At 41.1% G+C, this 12,340-nt stretch overlaps 2 protein-coding genes across 2 annotated transcripts; both read left to right on the top strand.

The window, feature by feature from the left end:
* Nucleotides 1-5,326: 5,326 nt before the first annotated feature.
* On the top strand, nt 5,327-8,066 carry LOC137941497 (tRNA (guanine-N(7)-)-methyltransferase-like). Its single transcript, XM_068786939.1, has 3 exons — nt 5,327-5,429; nt 6,493-7,437; nt 7,676-8,066. The coding sequence occupies exons 2-3, from the start codon at nt 6,642-6,644 to the stop codon at nt 7,714-7,716; spliced, it is 837 nt and encodes a 278-aa protein (XP_068643040.1). The 5' UTR covers nt 5,327-5,429; nt 6,493-6,641; the 3' UTR covers nt 7,717-8,066.
* Nucleotides 8,067-8,933: 867 nt separating this feature from the next.
* Nucleotides 8,934-11,570, top strand: LOC137941182 (putative F-box/kelch-repeat protein At1g12870). The gene is made up of 2 exons (XM_068786486.1): nt 8,934-10,258; nt 11,065-11,570. The coding sequence occupies exons 1-2, from the start codon at nt 9,137-9,139 to the stop codon at nt 11,068-11,070; spliced, it is 1,128 nt and encodes a 375-aa protein (XP_068642587.1). The 5' UTR covers nt 8,934-9,136; the 3' UTR covers nt 11,071-11,570.
* The last annotated feature ends 770 nt before the right edge of the window (nt 11,571-12,340 follow it).

Genomic DNA, 12,340 nt, shown 5'->3' with positions numbered 1-12,340 from the left:
GCAAGGAAGAAATTACGGGCACTATCTCAAAAAGGTACTATTCAAGAATATGTGCAGTCTTTTACTTCTCTAATGCTATGCATCTCCAATATGTCGGATGAAGACCGACTATTTTTTTTTCTTGCTGGCCTTCGTCCATGGGCTGAGCAAGAATTGAGAAGGAGAGAGGTGAAAACACTAACTTCAGCATTGGTTAATGCTGAAAAATTAAACGAATATGAAATGAAGCATGATTCGGTTAATAAGGACAATGGTGTTGTTAAGAATAATTTTAAAAAGAAGGATAAAAATGAGAAGAAGCCCGGGTTAAGAGAGGCCAAGGCCAAGCAGGAAGAAGACGAACAAAGCAAAGAAGAAGGTTCGGTTTTTCATTTGTGGAGGAGAACACTTCACAAGGGACTGCCCAAAGAAGCGTCTCCTCAATGCTGCTCAAACCGAACTTGGGGATGGTGGAACCGAGCCTAGAATGGGCTTTTATAACATTGTTGAATGTTATTCGTTCAAGGGGAGAATGAGACCATCCACTTCCGGTAAGACCTATTAGAGAACTTCTTGTTGTTAGCTTAACACTTGCTGGACGCCTAGTGAAGGCAATGGTGGATATTGGCGCCACACACAACTTTCTATCTGAAGAAGAAGTTAGGCGCCTAAGGCTTCAAGGGGAGAAGGATGGCAGCAAGATGAAAGTTATTACTTTTGATGCTCGTGAGGTCCAAGGAGTTGCCAAAGACGTCCCTGTTGTGATAGGCAAGTGGGTTGGCTTTCTAAACTTCACTATTGTCCCCATGGACGATTTTAATGTAATATTGGGCATAAAATTCTTTTCAGTTTGTAAGGCTTTTATTATGCCGTATTTGGGTTTGGTGGGGATTATGGACGAAAGGGTCCTTGTAACATTTCTGAAAGTGACACCAAAGATGTAAACAACAAAGACTTAATGATTTCGGCCCTCCTGCTTAAGAAAGGACTTAAGCAGGGTCGCTCTACTTACATATCATCTCTTTGTGTTGTTGAACAGGTGGAGTCCATGCCCACCCCCAAGGAGATTCAAACGATTTTGCATGAGTTCAAGGATGTTATGTCGGAACTACTTCCTTCCGATTGCCACCTAGGAGAGGGGTGAACCATTGCATTGAACTAGAACCGGGAGCAAAGAAGCCAGCCAAAACACCATATAGAATGGCGCCCAAGGAGTTGGACGAATTACACAAGCAACTCAGTGAATTACTGGACATTGGGTTCATCAAACCAAGTAAGGCACCCTATGGAGCTCCTATTTTGTTTCAAACAAAGAAGGATGGAAGCATGAGGTTATGCATCGACTATAGGGTGCTCAACAAGGTAACCGTTAAAAACAAGTACCTCATTCCACTTATTGCTGACCTATTTGATCAATTAAGGGAGGCAAGGGTCTTCTCTAAGCTAGACTTGTGTAGTGGATACTATCCAGTTCGAATAGTCGAAGGAGATGAGGGGAAGACGACCTGTGTGACCAGGTATGGGGCATATGAGTTCATGGTTATGCCTTTCGGCTTAACCAATGCACCTGCCACTTTCTGCACTCTTATAAACGAGGTATTTTCCGAGTACTTGGACTATTTTGTAATTGAATACTTGGATGATATAATGGTATACAGTAAAGACTTGGAGGAGCACAAGGTGCACCTTCACAAGGTGTTTTGTACTTTAAGAAAGAACCAATTGTATGTATAGAAAGAGAAGTGTTCATTTGGGCTGCAAGAAGTGTCCTTTCTTGGACATTAGATAGGGGGAGGACGGATTTGGATGGACAACAAAAAGGTCAAGGCCATAAGGGATTGGCCAACTCCCACTAAGGTGCGTGAACTGAGAAGTTTTCTTAGTCTTGCTAACTATTACAGGAAATTCATCAAGGGGTTTTCAGCACTTGTCGCCCCCTTGACTGACCATCTCAAGAAGCATGTCAACAATCCTTTCAACGACTCAAAGACTCCATGATGGCTGAGGCAGTGCTACAACTTGCTGACTTAGGCAAACCATTTGAGGTGCACACGGATGCCTCAAATTTTGCCATTGGAGGAGTGTTGGAGCAAGAAGGACACCCTGTTGCCTATGAGAGTAGGAAACTCAATGAAACTGAGCAACGATATACTGTTTAAGAAAGGGAAATGACTGATGTCGTACATTGTTTACGTACTTGGAGGCACTATATATTAGGCTCCAAGTTTATTGTAAAAACTTATAATGTTACTTCTAGCTACTTCTTGACACAGAAAAAGTTCAGCCCGAAATAAGCTCGGTGGCAAGACTACTTGGCCGAGTTTGACTTTGAGATGATGTACAAGGCGGGGAAGACCAATGGTGCTGCAGACGCACTGAGCCGGAAGGTGGAGACACTTAACTCTTACCGGCTAGAGTTTGGTGCACATGGCGCAGCTAGCACCAGCAACATGCGCGCGCGGGACTAAGGAGGAAACGTGCGCGACACCTTGCATTCGAGCGGCGGTAACCCCGCATATCGCAGCAACTGGCACTTGCTTTAAGCGCACCATGCGCGGTGCGGTAGCAACAGCACATGAAGAGGCGTGCAACGCGCGCATAAGCGTAAGAGACATTCACTTTGCGCAAGGCACGCGCACATGGAAGACCATCTTGGCGCAGAAACAGAAAATGTGACTTTACAATTACAAGCCTTAACAACAATTACACAAATTAGTGCGGCGTTGCTAGACATGATTTGCACTGGACTTCGCCAAGACGCCCAGGCTTACAACATTGTGCAAACTGCAACCTTGGGCGAGACGAGAAGATTTTGGCTTGACGATGGATTGCTTAAGACCAAAGGTAATCGACTTTATGTGCCTAAGTACGATAACTTACGACGTAATCTCTTGAAAGAATGTCATGATTTTTTGTGGGCAGGACATCCAGGTCAAAGAAGGACGTTAGCCTTGCTCTCTGGCCAGTATTATTGGCCAAACTTGGAGAGCGATGTGGAGGAATTTGTGCGCACATGTCTTATCTGTCAACAGGATAAGATCGAACAAAGAAAGCCCAGAGGTTTGTTACAGCTTTTGCCCATTCCAAAACGGTCGTGGGAGTCTATGTCAATGGACTTCATTTCTGGTATGCACAAGAAAGACGGGTTAGGGTCTATCATGGTAGTAGTGGACCGTTTTACGAAGTACGAAACATTCGTAACAGTGCCAAGTGATTGTACAGCAAACGAAACAACTAGGGCATTCATGGCACATGTGGTGAAGTATTGGGACTTGCCCACAATGATCATCAATGATCGTGACCCCAAATTTACAAGGAAGTTTTGGACCAAGCTCTTTAAACTATTGGGAACATCTTTAAATTTTTCCACTAGTTTTCATCCTCAAAGCGACGGCCAAACAGAGCGTATAAATACTTTGTTAGAACAGTACTTATGCCATTTTGTTGCAGCAAATTAGAAAAACTGGTCAGACTTGTTAGATGTAGCTCAGTTTTCATACAATTTGCAGAAATCAGAATCAACCAGGCACAGTCCTTTCGAGTTGGCAACATGACGACAACCTTTGGCTCCCATGGTTCTCATTCCAAACACTTAATGGAAAAGTCCAGCAACTCATCAACTGGCAAAGAGGTGGAAAGAGAAAACGGAGCTAGCACGGGTCTTATTGCATAAGACAGCTAAAAAGATGAAGAAATATGCTAATCTAAAGAGGAGGGCGTCTTCTTTCAATGTAGGTGACCTGAGCAATTTTGTCACCTAAGGAGCAAGAACAAGAGCCTTTCCTATCATTGAACGGGTGGGCAACCTAGCCTAGAGGGGCGCACGCATATGGCCGACCCGGCTACAGCTGCAGAAGAACAAGAAGCACTTGAGTTGCCCAGACGGATGGCCAAGCACCAAGAGACGCAACAGCCCCAGCAGCCGACCGAGACAAAAATCGTAAACGCAACAAACGCGCACGCGACATGCAGCAAGCAGAACTTGCACGCGCATGACCCGGGCAGAAGGCGCATTGGCGTTTGGGGGTTGTTGAAGGTCAAGTACGCATGCGACAAGGAAGCAGCGGGCGCACAAGCTCACGAAGCAACAACGCGGGCGCCCAACGCATTTGAGGTGGCCATGTGCACGCAAGAGCATGAGGCAACAGCGCGGGCGCCCAACGCACTTGGGGTAGCATGGCCACCCCCAAATACGCGCACATGCAAAGTAGCAAAATCTGGGAAGTTGCATTTCGGGTTTGGCCACTCCCAGATGTCCGCTATTCCAACTAGGACTTATTTGAATACTGATTGGGCGGTCAAAACGAAGGGAGACACCTAGGACGTCCAGATACAAGATTGATTCCAAAATGAGTTAATCAAGGGATTTGGATAGGGAGCAAATCAAGGGATTTGAATAGAGGATCAAATCAAAGAGATTTGATAAGGAATGATCTCTTCTCTCATTGGACGGAAATATGAGAGAAGGGAGGGGTCGAAGCCTATAAATACCAAGGCATTCAACCCTTGTAAATCATTCACGATCTTGTAGAAAAAACTTATATCCTACCACAGGGGACGTGAATGGAACCCCTCGCTCTAATTGCTTGGGAGCATGGTTTGCGTTTTGTTGCTCTGAATTCCATACTCGAAAAAGGCGATGAGAAACCAGAATGCTAATGAACTAGATAGACATCAGAGATGGGGAGGCATTCCTCGTCGGTCCCTGAAACTGGTGTAGTGATATTGAGGACACGGACTTGAAACGGCGGAGGCGAAAGAGGCGAACAGATAATGAAATCTTATTATCTTTAAAAAAGAAAACGGACCTGGATATGCATAAATTCCTAACTAGTATAAAGATAATGATTCGTATAAGCCCGATAACGGGTGAGTTTCATTTTAGTCTTGTTACTGGGCCATGTGACCGGGGCCAAACATCTAAATTCAAACCTGACCAATATACTCATGGTGATTTTGGTAAATAAACAAGTTCTCATGGTCCCTCTAGTAGTTGAAATTTGTCACTTGGTTAAAATGCCGACCATTTCAACATTTGTTCTTTAGGCTCTGTTTTCTCTGTTATTTGTAATTTATCTGTATCCTTTTTCTCCCACTTTTCTAAGGCAGGGAGAAATGGATTTACTAATGCTTTTACCTCAAACGTTGTAGAACGTAGATTTTTAAACAAAAAAATGCAGTTTAGGGCTGCAATTCAGTGAGAGTGGCACTCTTCCCAGTGTGTATTGTAATTTTTCAGGGTCGGTAGGGTTAAATAAACCGTAAGCTTTTCTACACAACGGTAGAGGCCAAAACCCTCTTAAAATCCTTCTTGCGTCTTGGAAGGATTGCAACTCCAGCTATTTCTGCCCACTCCCACAACCTGACTTCGAAAGGAAGACTATCGTGCCATATTGCGCTCTGTTTAGGCAGCACTGAATAAATCTATCCTGGAAGTTTCCCATCGTAAGGTTTGCAAAAGTTTTTATTTCTTCCCTCTTCTGATGTCTTTGTTCTTTGGTCCTCACCTCAATGTGGGTTTTCGGGACAATGCTTTTTTTTCGCTGTTTTAGTTCTCAGCTGATAATTTAAACCGCAATCTTTACCACTGATTAGAAGAAAATTCTGATGAATGCACGCAAGTTCATTTCCCCCCCTTTTTTGTTGTCCGCTCAGTATTGAATGCTAAATCTGCTTTACTGCTTCTGTGTCTTCGTATTTCTAAGCGATTGTTGCAATGAAAAACACAGCCAATACTTGTGCAGTTTGTAATACATCATGATTTTCTGATTGTTGAATTTAACTTAATGGCTTTTCCACATATATTGTGTTTATTATTTTGAAGTTAACATCACTAATACCTTCTTTATTTATTTATAGTTGTTTGAATACGTACCTTTTTTTTATTGTTCGGTGCTACCTGGTTAATGTATTGAATTACAATTCAGTATGTGGCCCTCTGTCCTTGTAAGTTTGAAGAATAAGAGAGAAAGATTAATTTGATTCTCGTGAATCATTGATCTGCATAAGTTGCAATCTCGATTCAGCTCCAGTCCAGCAACCAAATCCTTCGAAGTCCTGAAGCCCCTCCTGATTCACTCTAACTCTCTCTTGTGGCTGCAAGTATTGCAACTCAAGTTTCACGATAGGTCACTCTTATTCTTTAATACTTGAAACTCTTCATATTCTAACTCCTTGTGGAAATCTTCTTGATTTCTTTTCTACTGCCATTCTGAATTTCTAATGTATTAATGATGACAAGTTCCATAAGGAAGTTCCTTGGTGTTAGATTCCATTGTGATGGATTTCAATTGCATTGAATGCCCAGTCAAGGTTGCCATGTATTGCCTTACTTGCTTGAATGTTTATTTCTTTAGTACTCCTGATGGTAGCCAAATTATATTTTTCAACTTTTATCTACTAGTCCTGTTTACAGATGATGTACAAGAAAGTACGTGATCTGATATTTATCTTATAGTTGGTTACATCTATTATTCTTAGCTAATTGAAAACCTTTTTGTCCAATTTGTTTAGGTCCAGCTAATTGTGGGACCATCAGATCTGGTGGCAAAGTTTAAGTTTGATAGTTTGAAATTCTAGCACATGCATTTATGTGTTTTATGAGCCTTGCTGGAAATCCTTGATTCACAATTTTGTAGAAGTGATCCCTGAGTCCAAGTTCCATGTCGATGAATAACAAATCAAACCGACAGACCAATGCTGCCCGCTTGCCTAGGAAGCGATTCTACAGGGCTAGGGCACATAGTAACCCCCTCAGTGACTCACACTTCCCTGTCCCTGTATGTCCTTCCCAGTTTGAATACTCCATCCATTACCCGCATTTTTTCCCATCTGAAGAAACAAATAATGCAGATGCTGGAATCTCCACTGCAGCCAAAACTCTGCCCAAAATCCGATTTGCCGATATTGGTTGTGGCTTTGGAGGCTTACTCGTGAGTCTCTCCACTCTCTTCCCTGATACTGTAATGATTGGTATGGAGATCAGGGATAAGGTTTCAGAGTATGTTAAAGAACGAATTTTGGCCTTGAGAGCGGCAAATCCAGGGCAGTATCAGAACATCTCTGTGGTTCGTACCAATTCCATGAAATATATCCCTAATTACTTTGAGAAAGGGCAATTGTCAAAAATGTTCTTCCTCTTCCCTGATCCACACTTTAAGGAGAAGAACCATCGAAGGAGAGTCATTAGCTTGCACTTGCTTGATGAGTATGCATACACACTGGAAGTTGGAGGGATCATATATACCATTACAGATGTGGAAGATCTCGGAGTTTGGATGAGGTCTTGCTTGGAGGAGCATCCCCTCTATGAAGCCATACCAGAGGAAGAACTTGTGGGGGACCCAGTTGTGAAGCTTTTAACATCCACCAGTGAAGAAGGGCAAAAAGTTGCTAGAAATGGAGGCCAAACTTATCAAGCTGTTTATAGACGGATTGCAGCTCCACCAGTGGAAAATGGTGAATTTATGTCCTCTATAGCAAATTAAAAAATTAGTGCTGCTGTTACTCTATATCATTGCAGAGGCAGTTAGGTTGTGCGGATCAGTTTGTTTTGGTCATCAGTTGACTTGGGTTTCACTTCATTAAGTCAATGAGTTGCTTCTGGTAGCTCTCAAAAAAACAAAAAAGAGTTACTTCTCAGCTAGTCAAAACCCATTTCACCCCATCTAATATTTTATTCCCGTGTTATCTACAGAAGCAGGATTGAACCTAGACGGTTGGGACATTCAAGGATGAAAGTATTTGATGGAATGAAATTTTGTAGTTGATGTCAAGGTTAACTGACTAGTCTATGATTTGATGGAAAATAAATTTGTAGTTGATAAGAAGGTTTACAGTGAAGTGGATTGGTTATCTTATTTATTTGATCTCATGGACAAATTCAATTTTGTTGATTGTTCTAAAGTTATTTCTAGTGCAGGTTAATTTAGCAACCAAGTGTTCAAGGATGAAAGTATTTGATGGAATGAAATTTTGTAGTTGATGTCAAGGTTAACTGACTAGTCTATGATTTGATGGAAAATAAATTTGTAGTTGATAAGAAGGTTTACAGTGAAGTGGATTGGTTATCTTATTTATTTGATCTCATGGACAAATTCAATTTTGTTGATTGTTCTAAAGTTATTTCTAGTGCAGGTTAATTTAGCAACCAAGTGTTAATAAAGAAACTATTCTAGCAATATTTTATAAAGATCCAATCTTATGTCCTAACGTTCAAACAGAAAACAAGCATAAAGTTTGTTATCTTCTTCCATCTTAATCTTAATTAAAAATTAGCACATGTGAGAGAAAACCTTCAATTGGTAAATAAATTATTGAAGAGGATATGGATGTTTTTTATACGATTCTTATAATAAAAAGTCTCATAGAGTTAGAATTAATATGGTGGAGTCTTATAAGAGTCTATGTTTAAAGTTGTTTTAGTTATATTAGTCTTCTATTTATGTCGAATTATTTAATTATATTAAAATTTATTTTAAGTGTTAGATTTTGGGTATAAATAAAACGGTACTTTAATTGTAATCGGACTTTATTACTATATTTTATTATAAATAGGGATTATGTATTTATATTACAATAAATCAATAAAAATTTTTTTTCATAAATTTAACATAGTATCACAACAAATATATATCACGCCTTCACCCAAATTATCCACAGTCATAAAAGAAGCTAATACACAAGTATTAAAGAATATTCAGAAATTATCCACAGTCATAAAAGAAGCTAATACACAAGTATTAAAGAATATTCAGACATGGATAAATTACTGAGTACAAGGATTTTATTAGTCAGGAAAAATATTTTCATTCGTTTCATGTACAAATTTTGTAGTTTTGGCTTAATTAGTTTCAGATTCCGTGTTCAATTTAAAACCCAGTTCGTCATCATTCATTTAATGTCGCGGGGAAGAGTAACGGAAAAGTCCCGGCACTGCATCTGTATCTGTCCATTTGCGACGTTCGTTTTCGTTTTCATCGAACCTCGACACCAAGTCACTCGGCGATGGGCACTTTACCCTGCCCTTTTTTTGTCGGTAGACCACCCACTTTTCCAGTTACATAAACGCCCAACCTTTTTCCCCTCCATTGCTCGCATACCCATCCACTTCGATTTGCCTTGTTTCTGTTCTTGGTTCCTGATACCCTCGACGCAGATGAAGCGCCCCCCAAGGATGGTTGCTGGTAGTACCGGTAGGAGTAGAAGGAAGGAAATCACGGCTCCGACGGCGTTCCCTCCTGTTCCTGATGAGATTCTTGTTCAGGTTTTGATCAGGCTTCCTGTGAAATCTCTTCTTCGGTTCAAGTGCGTTTGTAGGGCTTGGCGTACGTTGATCAGTGAGCCGTTTTTTGTGGAGTTTCATCTTCGGCAGCAGTCGCTCATAGATCCCCAGATTTTACTACTCTCCTGTGCCGGCGAGGTGGGGGAGCTGTGTCTGGAGTCTCTCGCTGATGAGGGGGGCCGATTGAACCGGAAGCTGTCGGCGGTGCCTGTGGAATCGATTCTGACGCCTTCATGCAATGGGTTGATTCTTATCCACAGGGATTATTCTCAATGTATTTACGTTTTCAATGTTGCCAGCAGGAAGCTGCTTACTCTCCCTGATTGTAGCCCTTCTCTCCACGTTAACTTGGGTTTGGGGTACGAATTCCCTGCCAGGAAGTACAAGGTTGTTCGATTGTTTTATAATCGCGAAGGGGATGCCCATTTGCAGTGTGAGATCTTTACATTGGGCTCCGGCGCATGGCGACGCATCGGAGAAGTCCCTTACAAGCTCGACGTCAGAGGGTTTCCCGCATCCGTTAACGGCGCTCTGTATTGGCTCACCAATAGCGAGTACCACTTGAACAAATCCGAGGTTATCATCTCGTTTGTTCTGCGAGAGGAGAGGTTCAAGGTCATCCCACATCCCAAGTTCTGCGCAGGCGAGAACCGTCGTTATATGCAACTGTGGGAGTTCAAAGGGGACCTCTATTTGCAAGACTCTTCTGGTAAGCCGGTGATGCACCTGTGGGTATCTAAGGATCCCAAAGAGGGGATCTGGGTAAAAAACTACACCATCAACCTTCAGCGCAGTGGGTATGCTTTGCACGACATTCCCTATGTTAAGCCTGTTTCTATCTGCAGGAACGGTCGCATATACTTCTCTTTGTTTGGGAGGTTGTTTTATTACGACCCTCTCACCAAAACATTCGAAGGTGTCCTACTCGACCTGGCTCTCTGTGAAATTCTATTCCCTTATGTCGAAAGTCTGGTCCCATTAGGAAAGGAAATGAAGGTAATTGCAGAGTGATACCATCACCATGCCCATATAGCTAGCCTTCTTCTCCAGTTGCAGTTCCAGTCATGGTGCTGGATAGGATAGCTTTATAAACGTTTTATAACTAAACATTTTGTGAGATTGTGCACTTGCTGTTATATTTGTATGGAGTCGTTTAAGATAAAGTAATTTCTAAAGGAGTCCACTGATTCTCCTAATCCACATAAGTACATTTGAATCCTGATTTTATCATTTGTCTTGTTTTGGATGAATTTTCGTTCTGAACGTTATTATACGTCTGGTAGTTTTATCAAGATTGGGTTCTTAATTCTCTAAGCAAGCATGGTTGATGGATGTTGGTAATTCGAGGAATAGCAGATACTAACACCCCAAAAAGAATTTGATTCCGATTTGCCGCTGACCCTTCTCTCAGTGTTGAATGACCGTTTGGTTGATTGGGCAAACTTTCGTTTCTGTTACTTCTTTTAGTGCATAAAATTCTAGCAGAAGACAAGTGAGCTGTTTAGAGTTCTGAACAGAGGGTGGACGGATACGAATTGCTCAAAATTCAAAGTTATACTGGTACATGAATTACTGAAAATCACTGCAAAACCCATACTTGACACAGCAGGAAGAACTCAAAAACAACCAAGTACCCAGTAACTAATATGGATTCCTTTTCCTTGCAACTTCACTCGTGGAAGGAAATCACTGGGATTGGATTCCTGGTACCAACCACAATGCATTCCTTTCCTTAAAACCTGTTCTTGCTTGTTTTTTTTGAAGTTTATATTAACTCTTTTGGTTCCGATTTCTGGGCCCAGATGTAATACCAGACGTTGGTCAACAGCTGAAAGGAAGACTCGTTGGTGATGATTATATAATATGCCGGCTATGACATTCTAGCGAAGCCTAGAAGCTTCTTATTCTGAGGCAAAGCAAAGGAATGTCTTATCTGGATCGTCATTTTGTGACAGTTCAGTTTAATATTTTTTGAATCGTTGAATTTGGACAAGCTTGATAGTTTGGTGGCCACTTAAGATGGCCTTTTACCTGGAGAGCGCAAGGTCAAACATGGAAGATGACGGTAGGTAAGATGTCATGCCAGATCGTTTTGCTGCAGAGCAGATTACGTGGGTGATAGGTCAACTCTTATTTGTTCTATTTTTTATCATTTGATTTATTTTATAAGTTTCTTGCGGACATTGCTGCTCATCTTGTTGAATTTCTGGGTGGCCTCATTTCCTGCTGCAGTAAGCTTCTTACCTTGTCTAGTTTGCATTTCTTTGTAATGTTTTCTTCTCTCGATAAATACTGCAGCTGGTGATGATCCTTTTGAGCTGTTCTGTGCAATTGATGATAGTCATTGAAGAGAATCCTGTAAAGATGTTGTAGACGGCGTTATGGGGAACACGGAGAAGAAGATCATATCATCTTCTGTGATGTCGAAATCATGTTATTTGATCATTTAAATGTGAATGAGGCATTGACGTTAAAGACTTAAAAGATGGTTTTCTCTTCTGCATAAGGGTGGGCATTGGGTCGGGTTTGGTGGGACTTGACCTGACCTGACCCGACCCGAAATATGTGGCCAGGGGTTACATTTCCAATGTGGGTAAGGCATAGGGTTATAGCTATAACCCCCCATTCATATTAAAATGATATTTGATTTAATAAACAAAAAATATAATTATTTAACTTTAATTGAGATATTTAAAGAAAAAAATATTTTAAATACTTTTTATTATACCCTTTTATTTAAAATAAAGACTGAAACTTTTTTCCTCCATACAAAGAATAAAAAAATTGAATTTAGGACATTTAAGGAAGAAAAAATAGGCTCTGAAGCCTTTATTTTATAAAATTTTATAATTTTTACAGGTTAATAATTTTTAATGGGCTCTTATTTATGGACTGGGTCAGGGATGGGGACCAGGGCAGGAGCAAGGGTGGGTTTGGTTTCCCAACCCGTTCGAGTTTTGGGGATTAGGTTTGGGTTCGGGTTTTTGGGAAACCCATGCCCCTTCCTTGTGGAAATCATATCTTTTTCTTTTTAATGCCAAGTAATTTAAAATCCGCATGTAGATCAGATTGGATTGG

This window comes from Aristolochia californica, unplaced genomic scaffold, assembly GCF_029961685.1.
Source record: "Aristolochia californica isolate CCGP_79_NKW_82.1479 unplaced genomic scaffold, dmAriCali1.0.hap1 SCAF_9, whole genome shotgun sequence".
NCBI lineage: Eukaryota > Viridiplantae > Streptophyta > Magnoliopsida > Piperales > Aristolochiaceae > Aristolochia > Aristolochia californica.
The sequence above is the reverse complement of the archived record's forward strand: the minus strand, read 5'-3'. Positions and strand labels throughout refer to the sequence as shown.